Below are 26,321 nucleotides of genomic sequence, written 5' to 3' on the forward strand. Positions count from 1 at the left end.
ATGCATCCCCGGAAAATGGCTTTGGCCAACCTCGTCTATGTTGACCAGTAGGCAGTACATTTGTATGACCATCTAGCAATGGTAAGCCAGTATCCTTCACAGACACCGAAACTGCATTGAGGAACAATAGGCATGTTGACCAGTATGTACTTTCTATATCCATTCTGGCCGGCGGGCTATATAACTGCATGAAATTGAGTTAATACGTTGTTTTTTGTGTTTTTGTGGGTTTTTTTCATAAAAAGCACCCCCCTAGAAAAAAGCTGGTGACGGCCCTGACTTACAATTAAAATAAGTGCAGTCATTAGAGCTTTGAACATATTTATGAACAATAATATTTCTTTTCTTTTGGATAGCTGAAGTTATTTTGAATGTAAATGAATAGGAGCAAAACCATCACAAGGAAAGAACATGATTACACAAAAATAGCATGAATGAATCTTACACATTATATCTGACAGCACCAATTGATGTTTGATGAATATCCCCATTTCTTGTCTCTTCTTTACTGCTTGAGTCTTGAACAGATGTTAAGATAGGTGAACTCGTACTACTGATACTTGTAATACTGATGTTACTACTAAGACTGGAGTTACTGCCTAATTTGTGTTTTCTGCTTTCTTCTAGATCTGTTGAATTTCAATGGAAAATAATCAGACAATTGTTGAAAATTTTGAATTAAGTATACAGAATGCACTTGGGAATATGAAGGTAAATCCACAAAGGATAAATCACATATTTAAACTTATTTAATGATTACTTTAGTACAGTTGGACAAAAAATACATGATATGATTGATAACACAGGTTCAACATCATTTGATTCTTATTTAAAGGGATCTGTGTATGAATCATTATTTTTCAACCCTATTACTGAATCTACTATTATTAATATTGTTTCACATTTTGATGTAAATAAGTCTCCTGGTCATGATGGAATATGTGCTAAAATCGTCAAATCCTCTATTTATGCAATTGTATCTCCTTTGTGCAATACATTTAACTCTTCCCTTGAAAAGGGCATATTTCCAAATGAATTAAAGATAGCGAAAGTTATACCAATATATAAGAATGGTTGTAAAAATACAATGAGCAACTACAGGCCTATATCTTTATTATCAATATTTAGCAAATTATTTGAAAAAATTGTTTATGAGAAATTATTAACTTTTATCGACAAACATGATATATTAAGTACAAACCAGTTTGGTTTTAGGAAAGGATACAGTACTACTTATGCATTAATTGATTTAACAGATAAACTTGCCAAAGCCTTTGAAAAAAAACATATTGTTATAGGGCTCTTTTAAGATTTGTCAAAGGCATTTGACTGTATTAACCATTCGATTTTACTCAACAAACTGAAATATTATGGAATAAGGGGAAGTGCATTAAAATGGTTTGAAAGCTATCTTTCTAACAGGAAACAGTTTGTGACTATTGATAACTGTAATTCTGAATATGAAAATGTTACGGTAGGCGTACTGCAAGGCTCAAATCTCGGGCCACTTTTATTTCTACTTTATATCAATAATCTGCAATATGTTAGTAATATTTTATCAATAATTTTGTTTGCTGATGATACCAGTCTATTTCTATCAGGTAATAATCCGGTGGCATTGAACAATTTATTTAATTTAGAATTGGAAAAGATACAAACTTGGTATACTGTCAATAAACTTTATATTAATCAAAATAAAACATGTTACATGATCTTTAAAAGTAGGAATTGCAGAATACAAGATAGTGAAATAAATAAAAACTTAATGATGTATTAATAAAGAGAGAAACTAGTACTAAATTTCTTGGCATAATCATAGACGAAAACCTGAATTGGAAGGAACATGTAAATCACATTGCTTTAAAGATATCAAGATCCATAGGAGTTTTTAATAGTTTGAAACACATTTCACCATTGAGAATTTTAATTAAATTATATAATTGCTTGATTTTATCACATCTCATGTTTTCCAATATTGTATGGGGCAGCTGTTCATCTCATTCACTACAGAAATTATTTTTTATTACAGAAACATGCAATACAAGTTATTACTAATGCCAATTACTTAGCACATACTCAACCTTTATTCAAGAAATTGAAAATACTGAATATTTATGATATAAATAAATTACAACTAGCATCTTTTATGTTTTCTTACTCTAAACAATTGCTCCCAAAATATTTTAATGAATACTTTGAATATAACGTCAACATAAATAAATATTGCACAAGAAATGCCAATAAAATGTATGTACCTTTTTACCATTATAATTTTTCAAGAACAACTGTCAGTTTTAAAGGCCCAGTCTTGGAATACCTTGCCAGATGACCTCAAAGAAAGTAAAACTACTCATTCTTTTAGGAGGAAATATAAATTGTATTTACTTAAGTTTGAATATGAATATTTAAGTTTTAATTTATTGCCTTTTATGTTGTTTTAATGTTGTTAGTTTTGTGTTTGTAATGTATTATTTTGTATTATTTTTTGAAGTGGGGTAAAATCAGGGATTTACCTTGACAGGCCAATGGCCTTTTGTTTATCCCCCACATCCTCCTCACTTCATCTTTACCATTTCTTTTTATAATGTTATGTATAATGTATGTTGTATTTTGTATTGATTTGTATACTTGATCTTTTGATGTTTTTAAAGAGATGTGAATAAAATTGAATTGAATTGAATATATCTGTTCTTGCAACATAGGTAATTACTATATTGTTTAGTGTGTGCATGAACTAAACACAGTAGACCAACACCTCTTTAAATATTTAACTCTAGGGCACTGCTCTATTCAATTATGCACTTAAGTAGAACAGATACAATGAGTAGACACACTTAATTGGGAGATTCTTGAATACCTGTATATTTTCATTTTTCAGGCCATTACAATAAAGTTTACATTCTATCTTCATTAAATCTAAAGGTAGACACCAAGCATTCAATTTTACTGACTAAAGCAAAACAGGATTTGCATTAAGAATGACCAAACTGACCTAATAACACCATAGGTTCAAGACATGATTCTGAGTCTGCTCTACTTGATGCTCTGTGTCGTCTACTGTAATGGAATGAGAAAACATACTTCATTTCATTCAGAATAAAAAAGAATGTAATGTAATGTCTTAGATTAGGCTCATAGAAGAATATTTTGTCAAATTACTTAAAATATTCTACAATTCATTTACAGAGTCCACATAAAATTATTCAATTTAAATCATACAAAAAATGCAATTCAGCAATAAAAGGGTTAATGTATACATCAAATATACTAAATGATAACAATGAAGAAGGGGGGGGGAGAACCTGACACTATCATAAAGTTTTTTGCTTTTATAAAGGAAACTATAAATCACGCTTGATATTAAATCAAATGTGTTAACTGACCTTCTTTGGATTAATGAGAAATCATCAGATGTGATATGTTTCAGAAAGTTGAAACAGAAGAAGAAAACCTGGAGGGGTGAAATAAAATTTATGAACTTATACATTTATAAATCCCAATTTATCAGTTGGGATAAATCTGACAAGAAAGTGAAGTGATTTAAAATCAACAATATATTTTCCTAAATCCCCATCCTGTCCCAATCATGTCTATCACTATTCTAATTCATTATTAGATCATATGAATGTCCTAAAGTAGTTATGATGTGGAGGATATGAAATGAGTTTTAGAGGATAAACTTGCAAAATTACATGAACATTTATTTGAATGGGTGCCCGATCAATAAAAAAAATATCTGTGTTTTTTTCCTTTTGATGTAATACTTATTCCAAAGCATGGGATGGGCTGAAAATATTGGGATATAATCTGACTCTGTACATTTTGGATATCCAATTACTAAATTTGTAACATTAGTGGTCAAAGAGCATTTTATAAAGAAAAATGAAAATATTGCAGAGGACTCTACATATAAAACAGTGCAATACTAGAATTTTAAAGGTTGAAAAATCAAACAAAAATCAAATAGCCACTGCACTTATGTATGATTGGAATGTAACATGATACTTGAGTCTAATTCACACTATCAACTTTTTTAATATTTAAAGCTTTAGCTGGGCTTTAAATAAAGATAACCATTTGCTGTTACCACCGGTTACATAGAAACATAGAAAGAGTGTAAATCAGATCGATTCAAACCCAAATCAATTCTAAAACAGAAATATGAGTACTCACATCCTCTCCCTTCCCTAATCTGTCACATAGATTGTGCCTGAACAAATGGAAAGACAGAACAAATTTCAAAACATTAGTAATTCTAAAAAACTATTTAAATATTTTCCTTCTGTAAAGAATTTGCAACCGATTACTGATTTTTAACTCATGAATTAAAAAAAAATATCTTATAAAATCATCATTATTATTTTGTATTTTTATACTATTGAAAAGGTAACTGATCCAAAGTACAAATGCATACAAAAGGGGGTAATTTTCTTGATGAAATAACATACATATCAATAAGGGATAAAGTCTATTTTTTTACTTTTTAAAGACTGCATACAAAAGTCTTTTAAGAGATACCTCAAGTACTTACCCAAATAACAGCCAATCATATGCTATTGTGAGATAGAGTATTTCAGCTGCACTGAGATTTGCATGGGCTTTGCAATCCTTAGTTGTAAAAAAAAAATGAGGAAGCGTACTAAAACGAAACATGTAGATTAATACATCTAAAAGTTATGGAGCTGTTTTGTAATAAACCCTTGACAATTAACTGATTCAAATTACTTTTCACAACTTCTTATGATAATTCAGGAAATTACCAGATAACTCATTTTCTTGTAATGTACGGTATTGAAACAATGACAGGTAGCATGACAAATGTCTATGTACCGTATACTTTACTGGCAGTTGCTAAAGCATGGAATATTGCAGAAATTGTATGATTTATACCAAATATTTCCTTTTTTTACATGCACACTGTCCACGCTGTCTTATCCATAAATTGTGATCCATTATGTAGGGGAAGGCGGGGTAAGTTGAGCATAGGGTCACGTTGAGCCACCACCCCCAGGCTAATAATGAATGAGTCAGACATCGTGGTGGTGTTATATATTGATGACCCATTAAATAACCTTTAACCCCACCACTTTGTTTTCAATTTTGAAACAAATGTAAATTTTTAGAGGGAAAAATACAAATTTCAGCCAAATAAGTAAAAAAGGGTGTAAAATAGATAAATGCTTTTTACCCACACACGTCTTTAAATATATTATAGAAATAAGAACAATATTGTTAGTCCAGGTATGGATTCTCATTCTTGTCATAGTCTTTTACATGATGAATGCATAATAAATGTGTGGATGTGAAAATATCGCAATAAGTTTGGACTGGGGTAATTTAAGCCAAATCAACAGGGACTAGTTAAGCCATGGTAGTTCTTATGGTGATATATAATAAAAAAAAATTTAAAAAAATGTAAAAAGCCACTGATATGCAGGCAGAAAGGAGCTAGTTCACATGACAGTTCTTTTACTTTTAGAAGATGTTAGTATTTATAGAGAATTAGCAAGTGAAAATACTTTAAATGAAAAATTGACATCCTGATTCTTCCCGCATATATTTTGTACATAGTTTTTGTGGCTCAACGTACCCCAGACGGTGGCACAAGTTACCCCACAGATGGGGCAAGTTGAGTCATTTGACATCGTTTTTTTCAAAGGTCACGGTAACTTTCAGCGTGCGGGTAGAAAGTTATATATAGGTGAAAAAGATTTCCCGAGAATCTAATTTAAAGGCAAGGTACTTATTTCTACAATATTACTAGTCATATCAATTCTAACATGCAAAATGCAAAAATTGTCACAGCTTACCCTGCCTTCCCCTATAGATTGAAAAAATTTCAGTATATTATTATCACTGATTTTCTTTACCTTTAATTTGTCATTTTTGTACCAACTCTGCAAATTTTATCTAAAAAACTAAATTTACACTTACTTGAAAAGCTATAAAACTTTAGAATAGCTTACCAACAATGTCAAGGAATCACCATTGTGAACATTTTTTAAATAAATACTGAAAGCACATCTTAAAAATATTAATTAACAAATATTCCACAAACTCTTGCATATCATACTACATCATTATTACCATACACATGGCTCTTTTTCTACATAAAATGAGAGGTAATTTCTTACTGCCCAAAGAGAAAGCCTGAGAAGAGAGATGAAAAGAGGTGTGCGATCCCAGCCTGATATACAGTGAACTAACACACCAGAATCTCCTGCAAGAGTAAAGAAAAAATACATAAATACCACTAAATATTAGTAAAAGATAAATAGTCAGACAAATACGTAAATTAATAAATAAAGCAAATAACTTGGAAGAATAATTATAAACAGTCTTTCTTCGCAGTAATTTTAAAACACATTGCAAAAATAACTAAAAAGCCTTTTTCGGTTCAAATTTTAATATTTACGGTAGTCATTATTGATTTTGGCATTAGGAGTATATATGAGGAGTATATACTAAGAAAAAGTCATGGAAACAAATTACCAACATATATAAAATTGTGCTATAGGAGAAATTAAATAATACCTTGTCAGATATAATAAAAGAAAATATATAACTTGACACTTTTTTTTTTTACTGTAGAAATTAACTATTTATACAATATTGACTGGCTTTGAGGGGAACATAAAATATGTTGCTCACAACTGAATCACATTGGCACCAAGTCTTAACACGAGGGCAATATATTTGATGCTCCGCAAAAGAATAGCCAGTCAATATCATTATCATTATTATTATTACCTACAGCTGTATAATGTGTAATAAAAGCTATTATTTGGAATTATTCAAATGTCTGTTGGCTTATCACTACTGATGTTAGATTAATCACAAACTTGGCTAAGTAATCCTTGCTAATAAGCAATTGTGACGTAAATTGTTACCATGCAGTCCCGCATCATGCATGGTGTGCACATACACTTACTGCATGATCTACAATGTGTTGGGTCAGAAATTGGTCCCAACCAGATTTCGCATGTAATGAAATTAGTGATCAAAATCGGCTCCTACTGCGCAAGCACACAAGCAGAAATATGACCAATGTTGTCCTCTGTTTTTGTACAGTATTCCTATATAACAGGCATATAAATTGTTCCAAATAATAGCTCGTTGGTCTTGGATTGAAAGAAGCAAGCAAAATATGACAATTATTTATCTGCTAAAATGCCTTATAATAACTAATAAGAGTGAAATTTTATTGATCTAACCATCTGATTTACTTAGTAGCATCATAAATTTATGTAAGATTTCATCATCACTCACCATCTTTGATGAGGAACAGGAGTAGCTTCAAATAGTTTTGCGTTATCCTTACCAGATCCCATGACTATAATAAAATTAAAAAAACATCAACAATGTCGTTATTGAAAAATAGAAATTGAAGTCTTTGACAATTCAGAATTTGGAAATGATGATTCCTGCTTGTCCATATTCCTAGATTCCCATATAAGAAAATGCCACTTCCAATAATAATTTTTCTATCATGATTTTATTCAAAGTGTTCCCATATTAAACCATTCTTGCAATGATTACATCCTTTAATGAAAGTCATGACCTACTACATAGTAACATTATTGTCTTGTCATTAATACCACATATAAACAATAAATTCTGTTAACAAAACAGTAACATGTAAGTGCTGTAGATTATACAGCATTATTATGTGTAATCTGACATTATTTATCTGTCTGCCTCAGAAATGGCACCATCGGTATATATGAAATGACTTTTAATCCTAAATAGACTGGGCTGCTTCAACGCCAAAGAAGTCTGGCTGATTCAGCACCCCCTTATGATCTCGGCTGTCAATCGCAATCACAACAAAAATTGGCATGTGCATTACCCACCAACATAATCTACAAATCTGTTAGATCAAATTCTTGAAAAAATCTCATTGCTAATTAATTATGCTAATTTATGCATAAAATCAAATGTTTGCTCTGAATAACTAAATAATGCCCCTAAAATGTTAATTTTTGTTTACAGACTCATTACAAGAATCTGATCAAATGAACTTTATAAAAATTTCAACATCACATTTATTTTCTTATGTATTTTATTGTTTTCTAAATTTCTTATGTACTTCCTTGTTTTTCGACAATGTTTTGTCAATGGATATTGTCAGGGACTTTATTTTGACCATGAACAAGTTGAAATTAATTGATTTTAATCAGTAAAAGGAAAAATAATGATCCATTAATGAAGTTTGGCTAAACACATCATATGTACTGGCTTTGTACACAAATTCACATTTTTTAGCAAATTTGGGTCTGCATGCTCTTACGAAATGTTGTGTAATTTCGAAATCAGGAGCTCGCAATTTTGGTCTCAAAAGTTGCACGCTCCTTGAAAGTAAAAAGTCAGCAAGCGATGCAGTCAAAAAATTTTGCGTGGTGGATTCAGCTGTGATTAGATGTATTGATAAATGAAGTGATAGATTATCTCACCCTGTAAACATGCCAATCAATGCCAGTTGCAGTGGCTACTCTGTCTGGAATACTCAGATCAGCATCTACAAAGTCCTATTAACATGTTGAGAAATAAAAACTAAAAGGATTATTGTTTTCATCAATATTGTAAAATCGATACAATGTCAAGGAGGTTTTTCATACAGATGTTTGTAAGATGTATGACTTTTCATATGACAGGTAACCCATTCTTGGGAGCTTATCAGATTCTCAATCATTTTTGATACCCTTTTAACTAATGTTGATATCCAATCTTTGTAGATAAGTAATTTTTGTTTACAAGCATCTGAATGCAAAATTTATCATTTGTCAAAGTTGTATTATTATTATTCTCTCACTACTGTTAAAAAGGGAGAAAATTGGTATTTTGTTTACCATTTTAAATTATGTAATCTTCATGCATTCTATTATAAGTGGAACGGCACTACGAATTCTTACCTGTATTACACGATTCAATATAGCAGAGTTTATTTTGAGATTTATAAAGTATATATCAAACCTATTTTGTCAACTTGAGTGAAAATACCAAGTCTATGAAATTTGTGAACAATATCAATTAACTATCTTGTTTTGTTCCATTTTCTGAAATTGAGGACATTGCCATAAGTCCAATATTTTATAGTATTTGTTGATCAAGAAAGAAATGTATACAGTAGCGTAGGTAGGTTTTTTGAAAGGGGGGGGGGGTTCGAACTGAATGAAAATTTGAAAAGCCAAAAAAAAAGGTCTCCACCAAACATTAGAGATTTATTAGGGGGGGGGGTGGAGACCCTAAGACCTACCTCCCTGCATACAAAAAGGGTCTAAAAACCCCTGTAACCCCCCCTCCCCCACCCGGCGTATGTCAATGCATGTATATGATGTATTTTGGTTACCTGGGACCAGTCAAAGAAGAGATTAACACCATTGAAGCCATTATCTCTGAAATCTTTGAAGAATTCACATCCAGGATATGGCAACGAAAGCAAGCAGAAATCAGAGTACCGATGCTCCTTGTCAACTTTCTCTGATGATGTTACACTGTCAAATGATGATATAACATAATCTCATTTTTATTTATCATCTACATATTTTGCTTTCATTCTATTTATCTTATTAGGTTATTGAATAATTTAAAGATATATTTTGCTGCAATAATTCTCGCTAACTATACACATTAGACACAATGGACCAGCCCTCCATTGATAAAACTTCATCAAACCCTAAAATAATGCTTATGGATATTGGCTGTTTTTTCCATAGAATTTTAATACAGACAAAACATTATGTACGTAAGTACAACAAACACAAAATAAATACTCAACACACCTAATCTCACCCACAATTTTTGATGTAACCAAAATCCAAGTTACAATCCTGTCCAAAATGGGATTGGGAAATTTTGGCAAAAGACCAATTGTCTTTGCAATAAGCGCAACAAACCAATAGATAATTGTAATTGTAACTTAAGGTCAGTTGAGCAAATGTCAGATCATTACAAAGTCACTTACTTGACTCCAAACTTAACTTTCTTATTCTCCAGCATGAGGTCACATACAGTTGTCACAGACAGCATCTTCAACAACTTGATATCTTGACCTCTGTACCGGTCAAACAATGGCCAATCATTGCTACTGTAGTGCAAAATATAACAAGAAATTGATAGATAGTTCAATTTGATAAATATTCTAAAGATTTGTACCTTTAAAATGTCAACTCAAAGAGAACATAATACGCCCGCCTATAGTTAACGCGGAAAATGGAGTTATTGTTCAAGTAGGAAAAGTGGAAGGAGGTGACCTTGACCTTTAACTTTTTGACCTCGAAAATCAATAGAATTCCTGGGATCCATGCTAGTATCATACACAACAAATTACATGAGCCTAGATTAAGTTAAACTGAAGTTATCACATTTACAAGGACTTTAGAAGGGTAAGCTGAAAGCATGTCTTTTGATCTACAAATCAATAGGCTTCCTGGGATCCATGCTAGTATTATACACACCAAATTATATGAACCCAGGTTAAGTTAAACTAAAGTTATTGCATTTAAAAGGACTTCAGATGGGCAAGATGAAAACATGTCACTCTGACCTTGACTTTAACCTTTTGACCTCAAAATTGATAAGCTTCCTGGGATTCATGCTAGTATTATACACACCAATTTATATGAGCCTTGGTTGAGTTAAGCTGAAGTTATCGCATTTATAAGGACTGCAGAAGGGTAAGATGAAAACATGTCACTGTGACCTTGACCATTGACCTTGAAATCTTTAAGCTTCCTGGGATCTATGCTATGAGCCTAGGTTAAGTCAAACTGAAGTAATTGCATTTACAGGGAAAAATTTGCGGACGGATGGACACCGAGCGTGATACCATAATACGTCCCATCTAGGACGGGAGACTGGGCGTATAAAAATTCAAATGAAAGGAGGATGTTTTTCACCTGATTCAGTTTAATGCAATATCATATTTTAACAAACTAAACCCGTCTACTCACAAACTTGTACCAGGAGCCCAACATATTAAGCATCCACTTTGCACTAGCTATGTATACCACTGACCTTGTAGATGGACTCCTACTCAGATTGGTAAAAGTTTCTTCATCCTCTGGTTCTGCACTTTCACCTCCTGTTAAGGAAAACAAGGCAAAAGCAATTTTGTGTCTCGCCCACTTTTGAAAAATAACCAGAAATATCGTGATTTGCGAGGGCACGCAAGAGAATTACATTGTGAAATGACTGGGATGGAATAACACTTGTCATAAGAGCCTTGCACATGAACTTTAATGTTGACCTGAAAATGACCTTTGACCTTACCATGTGACCTCCGACTGCAGCATAACATGCAGGTCGCCTAAGTACATCTACCATCCAAGTTTTGTTGGAAGGTAACTTACGGTTGCGGAGTTAGGTGTCATAAGAGAGTCTTGCATGTAAACTTTCACGTTGACCTAAAATGATGTTTGACCATGTGACCACTGACTGCAGCATAACATGCACGTCCCCCAAGTCTATCTAACATCCAAGTTTGGTTGAAAAGTGACTTACGGTTGCGGAGTTAGGTGTCATAAGAGAGTCTTGCATGTAAACTTTAACGTTGACCTGAAAATGACCCTTGACCTTATCATGTAACCTGCCACTGCAGCATAACATGCAGGTCCCCCAAGTCCATCTACCGTCCAAGTTTGGTTGAAAGCGACTCACGGTTGCGGAGTTAGGTGTCCTGCATGTAAACTTTAACGTTGACCTGAAAATGACCTTTGACCTTACCATGTGATCTCCGACTGCAGCATAACATGCACGTCCCCCAAGTCCATCTACCATCTAAGTTTGGTTGAAAAGCGACTTACGGTTCCTGAGTTAGGTGTCATAAGAGAGTCTTGCATGTAAACTTTAACGTTGACCTGAAAATGACATTTGACCTTACTATGTGACCTCCGACTGCAGCATAACATGCACGTCCCCCAAGTCCATCTACCATCCAAGTTTGATTGAAAAGCGACTTACGGTTGTGGAGTTATGTGTCATTACAGGTTTGTGACGGACGGACGACATTTGGATCCCGAAGTCTCGCCTTCACCTCTGGTGGGCAAGACAAAAATATTGACTGACCCACTTTAAATCTTCTTGACCCTATTAATACTGGGCTATTTGAGATGTATTGAGGACGGGAGGGGGGAGGATGATGGCCCCTCTTCTGATCTCAGCCACTGTTCATGCGATCGCACATTTGGCACTCATGTTCTTTGCCACATACACTACAAGCCAGTATGAAAAAAAATCTGAAAATAATCATTTTTCATTTAATATGAAAAAAAAAATTATTCATAATAAATTTTTGTGAAAGAACATTATTTGCAAATTTAACACCCGATTTCACTATAAATTTCTTCTTTTTTTCCAGATGTCATCTTTGTAATCTAAATTAAAGACTTCCACAAAGAAAAATTGCGAAAGCCAATTTTTTCCTTATGTATTTCTTTGTTTTTAGAATTATATATATTTCTATGTTTTTTAATCTTTTGTTTTTCTTTTTTTTCAATGGAGCTTATTACAGACCATTTAACTATAGACCCTAAATCAATTAAGCAGATCAATTAGAACAAAAAATAATCACCCTTTTATGAATTTCATTTCCCACAAACTTTGTACACAAGTATAAAAATGAGCCATTTTTTGCATGAAATTGTCTTGTAGAAAGTCACATGGTGTAACAATGCTATACCCATAAGTTGCAAATTTGGTCTCAAAATTTGCACGAGACTTTAAAGAAAAAGTCATTAAATTTTGCAGCGCTATCATTTCGTGTTAAGGAAATAGATTAAAACCTTTTGAATACCATTTTAAAACCATTTGAATTTGAAAAGAAATAATTACCATACTCAAACAGATAAAGGTACAACAAAATATAACAGAATATCTATATATTCATAGAATCTATAGTTAACATACATATATTGCAATATTGTTAACTAGTAGGACATTGCTCACCTACATATCTGATATCAACAAGTCAGTAAAATAAATAATGACATCCTGTAATTAGTAGTATATATATCTTGTTGAAACACAATTAATAACCATTAACATAGCCCAAGCACTGATTCTACTTCTCATGTACTGACAATACAATCTCACTCCTCATACACGCATTATCATTACATTTGTACATGTACAAAAAATGGTACCTGAGAAAAAGTAATTGAATCCTGAACGTCCATATATTTCAGGCCCTCCAGAGAGAGTGGCTGATCTGCAAATATGCTACAAATATGTACAAATCACATGGATTTATTATCAAAGTAAGAAGAGCATGTATTCAAGCAAACAGACAAAGCAATTTATTTCCCTGGCAGGTCCATATTTCAATTCAATTCTCCCTAATATCGCCTCACATTCATGTTAGTAAAAAGGATACTACAGTGCGTATAAAAAAAACGGGACAGATTTGAAAAGTCTACAAAATTTTTATTTCAAATTAATGATCTCTATATTTTGGTGTCAATACGTGCTCTGGAGTCTTATCCTTCAAATGCCATTAATATAATTTAGTTGTGTTCATGCTTGAGCGAACACGGAATGTTTTTGTCTGGGAAAAAAAGGAGGCTTGCGCCAAAATGGCATAAAATTATCAATATGATTGTCGGACTTCTTGCTAATCAGCAGACTTCCTCTTAACCTTTTCATTATCTTTGCCATAATTTTCGAATTATGCGGTCAAAATTCATTTCAAAATCCACTTATTTGCTTAAATATTTCTGTTGTTCCTTTTTGATATGTTCTCTTTTAGCTTTGAATATTTCTTCTTTAGGCAAGAACTTTTTTTTAACCAAGGTATGGGAGATCGGTCATTTTATTTTAAATCCTTTCATTGTATGCTACAAAGGTTATGGTGCCTTTGAACAGAGGCATACTGAGGGGTGGGGGCTTGGGGTGCCCCCCCCCCATAAAAAAAGTAATGACCAAACAAAAAAGTGGAAAGGAAAATAATAGAAACCATAGAAAGTGAAATATGATATCATTTTCTGAATATTATGTCAAAATCACAAAATTCGATATTTTAATAAAAAAGTGGAAATTGGGCTTCCTCGCTTCACAACTTTTTAATACATTTTATCCGATCTGCCATATCTTGCGTATTCAAAATTGACTCAATACACCATTGCCATTGAAAGACATGAATCCTTTCCTGTGTGTCCTGTCAAACACATAATTAAACTTGGTGAAGGATTCAATAACCCCTTGAAAATAGGACTCCTTCCTTTTATACGTACCATAACATGATTTGTTTCACATAATAATTATTAAAGGTAAAATGACATATTTTTCCACATAATAAAAGGATTTGAATAATTACAAATTCTCCAAATTAATAATGCGAATCTTCTTACTTGAGTTGACAAAAAGTCTCTTCTTTTCTTACTTATGAAGGAAAATTCAAAGGTAAAAGACGTTTAAATGAAAAACCATATAATTCAGGAAAATAAGTAAATTTGTAAATGAAATTTGACAGCATAATTCGAAAACTATGGCAAAGATAATGAAAAGATTAAGAGGAAGTCTGCTGAGTAGCCAAACTCTACTCATCAAATTTCCCATTTCTGCCATTTTGGCGCAAGCCTCTTTTTGAACAAAAATGTCCCGTGTTTGCTCAAGCATGAACAAAATTTATTTTTTGAATGGCATTTCAAAGATAAGATCTTAGAGCATCTATTAACATAAAAATATAGACATAATGATTTGAAACCAATTTCTTATGGACTTTTCAAAACTGTCACGTTTTTTTTGATATGCACTGTATACCACTCATTTCTAAACTTCTCCCCAGAAAGAAGAAAAGTCTGAAGGTGTTTATGAATAAATAAAAAAAGTTTGCATCACATTATTATTCAAATTTTGTAATGAAAGAGGGCTTAACTTAATCCAAGCCCATCAAGACCTTGACCTTGGGATGCCCTACTGAATTATCTCAATGCTTTCATTGACCTTGGATATATTTTGTGCTATTGTAATTTTTCCATATTGTGCAGTTATACAGTAACATGCCGTTTGGAAAAATGAGCTTGTCTTAAAAATATAGAAATTAAAGACCTGATGACACCATCAAATTCGATAGGACAGGGACTTAGGGTTTCACTCAAAGTATTTGACTATAATCTGAAGCACTAATCTATAATAATCTTTAATAATTTATGACAGAGCCACACTTAATCAATTAGTTTTACTTTCACAATGCAATTTTAAAATGACAGGGTTTGGTGCCATAAAATGTCTATCATTAAGAGTCAATCTGCTTTGTTTTGACCAACAGTTTATGCAAAAACACATAAATTACTTAGAAATGCAATTATGAGACAACCTCCCTTTGTTATTAGATTAGAATAAATTTTGTAGGTTTGCATTCATTATTGACAAACAAATTGATGTACATAGTTGTACGTAGTTGGAACCTCTTTGATTTATATGCATTTCCCTAAACCTAAAGGGCAATACACTGATCCAAATAAAGTTTTGACATGTTTTTACCAGGGTGTGATATGCATCAATTTTGAGCATTTATTTTCCTTTATTAACAAAAGTCTTACTCTTAAATATGATGCATCATTCTCACTTTCAGTAAGGTGCTTAAAACATAAATGTCATAGATGGTGAATACTCAGAAAATCAAGAAAGTTTGAAAATCATAAACTTAACAGTAAACTATTACTTTGTTGTAGTGTGCAGTGTATTCAAAATTTCCTTAATCAGAAACTTCTCACATTATTATCAAGTCCAAAATATAATCATCTGCTATTAATTTGGTGGATTCACAATACAGTGGACAATCTAGTTGCAGCAGAAAGGCTGATTTTTTAACTTTGGGGTCGTCTTCGCATTCAGCCGTAGGCAGCGCATGGTGTTAGTGCACCGTAATGTGACTGTGATGCTTCAAAATTGGAAACCATATAGCAAAAGCGTAGGAAGAATTCACAAAAACAGTCTAAACATCACAAAGAAATATGCAGCAAATTTCTCCTGGACCAATTACCTTAGTTGAATTTACACTGATGACTAGCAACAACACAAAAATTGAAAACCCTAAAAAATATCAATACACATTGGAAAATATGATAACAAGAAACATATATATATCAAGAAATAATTCGTTTTGAATACTAAGAACAAACTTACCTTGCCATCACAAAGGATAACTGGCATGACAAATCTTTCCCTACACCTTGCAAATCTTGAGCGGCACATCATCTCTCTCAGCTTGGTAACATCATACATACTCTCCACATGGTCTCTGTAATATGGTCATTACATGTATTAAACAAGGAATCCTTTTAATTATTTGGTTATGCTTGATGGATGTTTCAAGAAGTTTATAGATATGGTGTACGGTAGAGTGGGGGTAAATAAGGCTATGGGTTAAATAAGGCCACCTGTTATTTTTCAGTTCACTAAAGAATGGTAGGGTCAAATGGATTACTGTTTGTGGAGTATTTGAGACAGTTCCTTAGCACAGATTTGAGCATAGAGAATGCCTCACACCCCAGTGCACATGGCCAGGACCACAACCTAATCCAGCAACACCTCAACATCAAAATTTTGAAAGTAGTATTGCTACTTTAGAGAGGCGAGTACTTTACCTACCCAGAAATGTTTATAAAATTTTATCTTATTTTATTTCCGAGGGGGGGGGCACTCAAATTAATTTTTGATGGGGGTGTGCCATACAAAACTCTGAAATGGTGGTCTAAGGAACTGTGTAAAAGGGTATAATGTGAAAAACAGGGTCTACGTAATGAGATGGTGGCAATGCAGGTACGTTTCACCATAGCGCTGTCCATCCACTAGCCATGCAAGGAGCGGCTACTAGTTATAATATATGTGGGGAGTTGCGAAGCCATACGTGCATCTCTCACATGCGGTGCTCGCTTTTGACAATTTTGGCAAGGCTGGGGAACTGATGTCTCATAACAGGGGTCTTGCTAATGGGGCTGGGCGGGTTCTGAACTGAACTTTGTCATTTGGAGTATCTATGGAACTGAAAATTAGGTCTGAAAAAAGGGGGTCATCAAAGCGAGACTTCCCGTACCACCAATATATGTAAGTGCCCCCCTCCCCCTGAGTTTACTTGTGTAAGGTATTATTGAGCATGCCAGAACTGTAGTAAATTTCACCACTTTTCCTCTTTTTTTTGTCTGACTGGATTCCTATGAACTCAACATGACCGATGGGGCAAATGAGGCCACCCACATTAATACATAATTAAAACTCTATAGGATTACATCTATTAAAACTTTAAAATGCAGTTTAGACATCACCACATTTGATTATATATGTTTGTGTCCAAAACCAATATGTAGATACACAATAATGTAACTAAGACAGCAGAAAATACAATCTGAGAATCTCTTTTTCCATAATATTGGATTAATAAAATCCCAAAATGGGGACTTTTAATAAATAACAAAATTTTAAAATGATTGTTGTAAATGTTAAAGGTAAATGCTAGTTTTGGTAACGATATCAAAATGAGTTCGTACAGAATCCAATGAAATTACCACCAAAGTGTCTGTTTGTATAAATAAAATGCATGTGCCAAAGGATTCTGGAAGAAATTGTGTAATTGCTGAGAAATCAGCAAATAAACACAGGATTCGGGTAGAGCGTCGGGCCAGACGCTCTAAGCAATAATTATACATTCTCCCACGTGCGCTTATCTGTGTTGGGGATCTTCGGTGTGAACATTTTTTCAGCGTAGATTTCAAAATTTCACAAAGTTCAGTTAATGTAACTGTACCAGATCTAATCATGTTTCTACTGCCTTACATTAAAAAGATGTAATTGGAATTATAAAAAAGTAGGCTTTATTTACCCCACTCTAACTATAACTAAAGGTGATAAATACCCCGGTCGTATGCCACTGCCATGGGAACAGTTTCCACCACATGGAAAAAAATATGTCTTTCCTAGTATTACCCCAAGACCAATGCATGAGCTAAATATGAGAATTGGTTAAAAAAAGATGAAGAAGTTCAAAATGCAAGATTTTGGCCTATTTTTTTTTACATTTATGCTGTTGCCATGGCAACACGATTTCCAACACATGTAAAAATATACCCTGCACATCTTTACCTTTAAACCAATGTGGAGCCAAATTTCATGACAATTGGTTGAGAACTAATGAATAAGTGCAAACCGCAAGATTTTTACCTAATTTATGAAAATATGTTGTTACCATGGCAACTTGATTTCCAACACACACAAAACATGTGTCTTGGACATTTTTACCTCGAAACTAATGCATGAGCAAAGTTAAATGAGAAATGATTGAAAATTGATGAAGTAATTCAAACCGCAAGATTTTCACTGCATAATATGTTGTTACGGTAACCATGGCAGCATGATTTCTGAAACACACATTACATATATCTTGCACATCTTTACCTCAAGACCAATGTCAATCAAGACCAACCATACACTAATTCCTATACCCCCTTCAAACTTTGTTTGATAGGGGTATAATCATGATTATATTCCTACATAACGAAACCACAGACATGGACATATTTGATCCCATATCCTACATAAAATTTTTGAACATTTTGATATCAGTGCTTGATACACTTGAAGGAATTACCTTTCTCCCAGCAGCCCATCTGTTCCAAGCATATACTCTAGTACAACTAGTTTGCCTGGGTAGTGACCACATAACTCCCCATTGGAATTCAGGATTACCTTTCAATTAAATAAAAGAAAATATGTCAGTTAAACATTACACTTTAACCAAATCCTTTAAAAGACACAATATAACTTTTGAAAGAGACAAACTACCGTAGTTAACATTGAAAAAAATATCCTATTTTATTGTATAATTAATAATATATTTTGAAATAACAACTTTTTACAATACATTTCTGTCAGTTCATCTTATTACAATCTGAAATAAAGTGGTCTCATACATGTATGGTAGTGGATCATATTACTGAACACTTTTCATGAATTTAGTTATATCAAGCACAATATTCTAATAAAATTCACCAAACTTTCTATAAATACACAAATACCGACAAAATATAAATACGTATAAGTTTTGCCAAAATCATTTTTCTTTTTTACGATATCAGCTTCCAATCGGACCGCTTTTTGCATGTGTAACATTATGAACATTTGAAAAAGGTATTGTATTACTTACTCGCATGTTTTCTATGGGAAAAGTTGAGAAAACAACATACATTGTAATCACTGATGAACTGTTTTGACCATATTTCATGATTTTGAGAATACAACACTTTGAAAACATGTTTTTGACAATTTTTCATCATTTTTCTATTCAAGTTCCATTTGGAAGGATGTTGCAAACTTATGAGCTTATGAAATTATTTTCTGGCGTGTATGATGCGCGTGTTTGGTAATACAAGCCCGGTTGGCAATACACTCACTGTGTACATGTACATGTATGCAATGTCAAACCGCAAAACTATGCAAATAATAAATAATATTCTGTTCTAGGATACTATTGATTACAACTGGCATTTCCTAAAGCTTGCCCATGAGCCCATCACAAGACTTTATATAGGTCTCTTAGAGCCACATTTTTTCTCAGTAAAACAATGAGACTGGAGAGTGAAGGTGTGGTGTGTGTGTGGGGGGGGGGTGGTTGGTGTACATGAGCAAACAATGAAAGTGGTTGTAGAAATACCATCTTTATCATGTTTGTATGCTTGAACTTCTCTCGAATAAACTTTCTTTAAAGTTTAAAGAACTAAATTTGCATAGGTTGAATTTTTTTAAATCACCTTCATGTTATTAACAGAGAATCAAAATGTATGAAATGTCAATCTCTACCATTATTCACATAAGGTGGTTTCAGACCGCCTCGAAGTTCGCCAGTTCCAGGTATTCTCTGATCGGGAAATTTACCCCGATCAGAAAATACCAGGTATTTTGGTAATGTGAAAGCAAACTACGCGTAATCTCCCCGAAAGAAAATACCCGCTAAATAGTAGGTACTTGGCGAAATTACGAGAACTTTCGTGGGGATTTTTCCAAGGTCGCAGGTATTTTGGCGATGTGAAAGCAAATTACGGGAACTTTTATCCCAGCGTGTCGTTGGGCGCGGCGGCGTGGGTGGCTGCTGGGCTAGAGATTTTGAATCTCCCGCCTTGCCTGCTTATCAGACCACACTGCGCATGCTCGTAACTTCGGGAACTTATCCCGAAGGATGTGTTTCGGGGCGGTGTGAATGCAGGAATAATTAACGGGTATTTTTTAGCCTTAAAAAGTTCTCGTAATTTAACGGGGATTCTTGTGATCGAGGCGGTTTGAAACCGCCTATAGAGCAAGATCAAGGCAAAAAATGCTAATCAACTTACTGAGTATTTGTAATCCTTTGCAAATAAAGCCAAACATTTCCTCTCAAATCCTTCAACCTGTATCAAAATAAGATACCATACAAAGACAAATTATGAAACACACACAAAAAAATATCATTTGAATATATTTGTCATTAGAATATATCTCAAGTAGATCTAAAACATTAAGGCACACACAACACAAACTGAATTTTACAGAATAAAGATAAAAGCTCTAGGATGGCCCCACAGTGGATGAAATGGATGATGTCTGTATCATAATATTGGTACATAACAAATAAAAATAAAATTTTCAAAATGAATTCTTGCTCTATTTCATTTTCATTAATTTCAATCACTCTATCATAAACCAACTTTTACCAACATATCTGGATTTTCAACTCATTGCTATTCCAACTCAATTACATGTAGTTGTGATTTCACTATATACATGAACATAGAGATAAACATTGTAAGCATTTAATGTTTAATATTCTAAGTAAAAATGAAATACACATGTATGAGATTGAAACTGAATAAAATCGAATGAAACACTTGTGTACACTGTTAAAGAATTCCACATCATCAGGAGAACAATGTTAATTTTTTTCTTTTTCAAACAGCTCTATTTCCATTGTTATGATTTCATACATTTACATGTAAATGGATCCTCTAAATCATTGACTTGGTTAAAAATCTAACAGAGAGAACAAATAGACATCATAAGAACTGTTGAATTTACAAAAGGTTATTAATATGGACTGCAATTGTTCAATAATAAGATTTTATAATTGGAGACCTTCAGAATTCTATTTTCCTCCAAAAGTACATGTACATATGAATAACTCAGTAATTTTAGTTATCAAAATGTGTTCCTTCATCCTAAATGCTAACAACTTACACATGTACATGCTAATTTAGCCCTTATATTCTAATCCTGGTCAGTATGAAATCACCCACTTACAATTTCTTTTGTGTTTATTATACTCTATAAATATGAAATATAGAAATAATCCTCATAACATATTAATAAAACAATTTTATTCCTCTCAAACAAGAAATGAATTGGTATTGCATGTTGTTCAAGCTGTTGTTATTTAATTTTATACAGTAGTCATACAAAGTACATGTATCTGCAAACATTACAATAATGTATTTAAATAGAACACAATAGAAACATGAAGTGTGTGACATCAGAAACTTTCTCATTTGCATAATTGTGAAAAAAGTAAAATTCAAAACATCACAACTTTTTTTAATTTACATCAGATATGGGAGATATTTTCATTATAATGTGCCATTTTATTCTTCCCTTTTCATTCAAACCAACTTTTGTTGTGGTGGATTTCCTCTTTAATGTTAGAAATCTGGCTTTGTAAACCTACTTTGCTACTGCCATCACGAGCTCTGTATTGAGTCTTAGAGAAGTGACCCAATATTTGACGCAAGTCAGTCTCGTTCACAACTGCTGCTCCTTGACTTTCCCCCATCTTTTTTTTCCTTATCAATGCTGTGTATGCTGTAAAATAGAAAACCAGATACAGAATTATATTAGAATATTGCTCCTGTCTACTTCAGTCACTGAGAATCAGTCAGTCTCTGTCCTTATCAATACCCTTACTCAAACACTCAGGACTTTGATCTCAATGATTTTATTATTACTTCATGAGTCAGTCCAAAATTACAAGATCCTTATATTCCCATTTAAAAACCCTTTAAGAAACAGGTAACAGCATCTTGCTGAAAAAAAAGCTTACAGCTGATGGCAGGCTTTTTAATTATATAATCCAATGTTTAGTTAGAAAATTCAAAATTACAATAATATACATATACATACAACCGACTGCCTACATCTGCCACATTGGACCAAAACAAAAGCTGAAATCTCTTTTCTTTGGTTGTTCCATCTTGCTTCACTTCACTTCCTCCACAGACTGAAGTGAAGTCTATCATCCTTTCTGACAAGGGAGCATATTCCCCCAAGTTAATGATTGATTTACATTTTTCTTAGAATACAGGTCTTGATATAAATTTTTGGTAATTCCTTACTCTTTAAAAAAAGACCCAAATCCAGTTTTTTTTTTCTTTAAAAAGAGAAAATTCTTAATATAGTGTCTTTTCCTTATGACATTCATGGGGAGCGCTTACAGGTAACACTCCACAAAGTACAGTATCTGCGAGTAAATCTGCAGAGCAACTTGAAATGGAATCATCATGTGGATATAATAACCAAGAAGGCTAAATCTGTATGGGGCTTTCTGTAGAGGACATGAAGGCCTGTTCATCAAAGACAACTTTAGGTGTTGGTGTACAAGACTCTGATACCTGTTTTGGAGTATGCTGTGGTAGTTTGGGACCCATCCACACAAGAGAATATCAGAAAGTTAGAAATGGTACAAAGGTGTTATGCTTGTTTCATAATAGATGACTAACACCCCATATGCAGTTTAACATCTATGCTGCACCAGCTTCAGTGGCCAAGTCTTCAATAGAGGAGGGCTCAGCAGAAAGTTTATATGGTATACTGCATACTCCATGGCTTGGTTGATCTTCGGCCACCAATGTCATTCGACAGTAGCAGCGTCAAGCACTATTAGTATAATACTGCTAATGTAATCACGTAATAAAATTCATTATTTGTGAAATAATAATTTCATCTATAAAATGTTCTTCAAAATGGCATTGCTTACCGGATGTATGTTATACGTAAGTAGTTCAAGGGACGACCCTATTGTATTTGCATTGTGTACATTTGGATCAAGGGATCTATACGACATCGGTCTGGTACGAAACGTTTGTTTTTAACATTTCATTTTATTTTTTTTTAAACATTTCTCCGCATTAGGCGTAGGAAGGTGTAGAGATAAATAAAATCACGAACATTTACGTAATTTTTAATAAAAAAAATGGATTTCCTAGAAATCCATCTGTGTTCACATGGGTCTCTTATGCATATAATGTATGGGAGGGGATTCAAGACTTCAATGATGAAGAAGTATATGTCACAGTTTTTTTTTAAGACATCATCATGGAGTCCTCAAGACTAAGCTAGCAGGTGCCTTACCTCGGGGGAAGTTCGTTCAGGCTCCACTCTACTTCACTACCGCTATACTACGCTCCACCTACCCGAACTTCCGGACGGTGAACTCGATCGGATATTCCGAGTGACAAAGGTGGGAAAAGATCACATGCGATGATTTGAAAGTTTTTAAGTGTGAAGAGTAAGAAATTAAGCTATATTTCTTTCACGTTATATTTTTTTTCTTTAATTTTCACAATAAACCAATTTTGATCCCACCTTTGTCACTAGGAATATCCAATCAAGTTCACCATCCCGAAGTTCAGGTAGGTGGAGCGTAGTGTAGCGGAAGTGAAGTGGAGTGGATGTGTGGAGCCTGCACGAACTTCGTCCCAGGTAACCGGCGCCTCTACTACTCTGAATTTGAACAGTTGGGTCAGCAAAATGTCGTTGGGAGACACATCCAAGCTAAGAGTGAAGACAGTAGGGCAATGTGTGTGGAATGACTTGAAGTTGTTTCAGATTTAGTTTAAATGACTCCAGGGAGGGGCAATTTACAATCGAGGAGGGGAGTTTATTCCAGTCCTTAATCGTGCTTACAAAGAAGGAATCCTGAAAGACCCTGGCCTTTTGATGAACCTGGAAGAATTTTTTGGTTTTAATATTTTAATATATTTTGAAAATTTCATTAAAATCAGATATAAAATAAAAATGTTATGGCATTTTAAGTTTTGCTTCAATTCACAAAACAGTTAGATGCACATCTCGGTCGGTATGCAAATGAGGAACTGATTACATCACTCATTCACTATTTCTTTTGTATTTTATTATATGAAATATTTTTATTTTCTCGTCAATGTCATGTGAAATGAAGTTTCATTCCTCCCTGAACACGTAGAATTCCATTATTTTGTGCTTCAGGCAAGGAGGTCCTAATCGTCATATTCGTAAAAATAGAAAAATTGTATATAATACAAACAATGAAAGAAAAGAAATAGTGAGTTACATATCAACTCTCTCATTTGGATGTAACTGGCTCGTTCATATAACTATTTAAATAAGCGAAACTTTCGAAGAGTAAGACATTCACTGCTAATTGAATACGTAGGATGGGGGTCGGGTGTCCGGACGCTTTATCTTTATGTAGCCTTCTTTTTTGTCTTTGGATCATTGGCGGTGGAAACCCAAAAAATTAGATGTGGTCTACCTGAAATTTTGTGATGGACACATGTAAAAAATTTGACGAGCAAAAAAAAAAAAAAAAAGGTCATCAACTTAAATTTTAGGGGGGGGACAAGAGACATTTTAAGGGGGGTCCACCAGAATTTAGAGGGGGGGGCAAGAGACATTTTAAGGAGGGTCCACAAGAATTTAGGGGGGGGGGACGGAGGAAACAAATTGACAAGAAAAAAAAAAGTTACCATCTCAATTTTTTTTGGGGGGGACCTGTTCCTCCCCCCACCCCCCCCACCTTTCCACCGGCTAATTGGATCACACTAAAAATATGAATTCAATGCAATGCTTGTAATCATCTTGTATTTGTTGTTCTTTATATTTCTGAACATTGTGTACTAAAAATGAAAACTTCGCTTGTAAATTATTCCAAATGACTTTCTAAAATTGATCGTCCGGACACACAACCTACCCGGACACAACAACTGGGTATACATATGGAGACATACCGTACGGAACCTGGCAGCTAGCGGATCGCTCGCCCAACTCAGGCAGCATACAGCGCAAGCTAAGCTCAGTCAGTGCTCGTCGACTCCATCTACAAATGTCCGATTCTCTTTTCCTGCTTGAGCGAAAATTAAGCCAAAGCGTTCAAGAAATGCAAACGTAAATGACTCCTTGTGTCTTCCTTAATTTTTCGACTAAAACTCAAATTTTGTCGCAGTAGACTCTAAATGATCTCCGACTTGAAACTGGGGCCAAATTCCAAAATCCTTATTGATTCATACATACATATACAGTCTAGTCGCGTCGATAGTATGGGTCATGCGACAGTTATTTTTTTCTTCATAGTATGACAAAGTCATATATAAGAGCGAGAGTTGGTTGTCTACTTTTCATCCTCATGCCTAGCCTGCGCATGGATCAATATAGCTCCGGCTCCATGGACTTGATTAAGACACATAACGCCTCTGTTTATGGGTTACCACCCCCCCCCCCCGCCATGAAAAAAAAGAGGATGGAAAAGCAAAGGGAGGAAAGGGAAAGAAGGTAGCTTTGTGGGTTTTTCTTTTTATTCTTAAACTTTTTTAACAAAAGAAGTTAGTAGTACCGAAACTACTTCACTTCGCTCTAAATTTATATATATAAATTTTGCTTCCGTGTTAAATGACAATAAGCAGTCAGTTCTCCTTAATTGTTTCCCTCACCCTTTCTCTGACCATGCTTTTCCACCTCGGCTATAGGCAGGCGCGTAGCCAGGGGGGCGATGGGGGCGGTCCCCCCCCCCAAAAAAAAAAAAAGGGAAAAAGAGAAGAGAAAAGGAAAAGCGAAGGGAGGAAGGGAAGAAAGGTATCTTTGTGGGCTTTTCTTTTTATTCTTTATTTTTTCTCAAAAGAGAAACTCCTTCACTCTTGCTCTTTTGCTTCCGCGCTGCGCGCGGATAATTGTTAATATTGCAGCTCTCCTCTGTATCCCCTCACCCTTTCTCTACTGTTTTTCCACCTCAGCTATATGTGTTTCTTGTCAGTCAAAGTTCAAATGTATACATAAGGGCATGGAATTAGACATGTTTTATAGCTCCATGGAATTAGGTTAGTCCGAAGTATATGAAGTTATCTCTTTTTTTTCAAATTGATCGCGCAACTTCTGGTCGGGTCGACTCTAGCCGGGTAAAATCTTTAAATCAATTTCTGCCGTCACCTCCATATTGGCAACTTCTCCCGCTTTTCAGCTCATTACTAAACAATCATAATTTGGGGGCAAACAGGTACCTAATTTAAAAAGAGGAAGGTATACAATTCGTGTCGAATTAAATAAAACAAAATTACAAT

General features: G+C 34.0%; 1 protein-coding gene across 4 annotated transcripts in view; it reads right to left on the reverse strand.

Annotated features, from left to right (window-relative positions):
- LOC121410542 (myotubularin-related protein 14-like) overlaps window positions 1-25,325 on the reverse strand; it is a 33,470-nt gene extending 8,145 nt beyond the window's left edge. Inside the window, exons 1-18 of one of the 4 annotated variants that reach the window (XM_041602699.1) lie at window positions 24,999-25,323; window positions 23,596-23,784; window positions 21,683-21,816; window positions 20,319-20,375; window positions 18,584-18,681; window positions 16,126-16,240; window positions 13,143-13,218; window positions 11,017-11,083; window positions 9,965-10,087; window positions 9,350-9,494; window positions 8,454-8,528; window positions 7,270-7,333; window positions 6,135-6,220; window positions 4,532-4,608; window positions 4,174-4,210; window positions 3,384-3,451; window positions 2,993-3,057; window positions 446-629 (exon numbers count right to left, since the gene is read on the reverse strand). In XM_041602699.1, coding sequence (XP_041458633.1) covers window positions 446-629; window positions 2,993-3,057; window positions 3,384-3,451; window positions 4,174-4,210; window positions 4,532-4,608; window positions 6,135-6,220; window positions 7,270-7,333; window positions 8,454-8,528; window positions 9,350-9,494; window positions 9,965-10,087; window positions 11,017-11,083; window positions 13,143-13,218; window positions 16,126-16,240; window positions 18,584-18,681; window positions 20,319-20,375; window positions 21,683-21,787 — 1,442 coding nt within the window. In that variant the 5' untranslated portion in view covers window positions 21,788-21,816; window positions 23,596-23,784; window positions 24,999-25,323. Of the gene's footprint in view, window positions 1-445; window positions 630-2,992; window positions 3,058-3,383; window positions 3,452-4,173; window positions 4,211-4,531; window positions 4,609-6,134; window positions 6,221-7,269; window positions 7,334-8,453; window positions 8,529-9,349; window positions 9,495-9,964; window positions 10,088-11,016; window positions 11,084-13,142; window positions 13,219-16,125; window positions 16,241-18,583; window positions 18,682-20,318; window positions 20,376-21,682; window positions 21,817-23,595; window positions 23,785-24,998 lie in introns of all 4 variants that reach the window. The other 3 variants (XM_041602700.1, XM_041602698.1, XM_041602697.1) reach the window with 3 other exon arrangements.
- Window positions 25,326-26,321: the final 996 nt, after the last annotated feature.

This window comes from Lytechinus variegatus, chromosome 3, assembly GCF_018143015.1.
Source record: "Lytechinus variegatus isolate NC3 chromosome 3, Lvar_3.0, whole genome shotgun sequence".
Lineage (NCBI taxonomy): Eukaryota > Metazoa > Echinodermata > Echinoidea > Temnopleuroida > Toxopneustidae > Lytechinus > Lytechinus variegatus.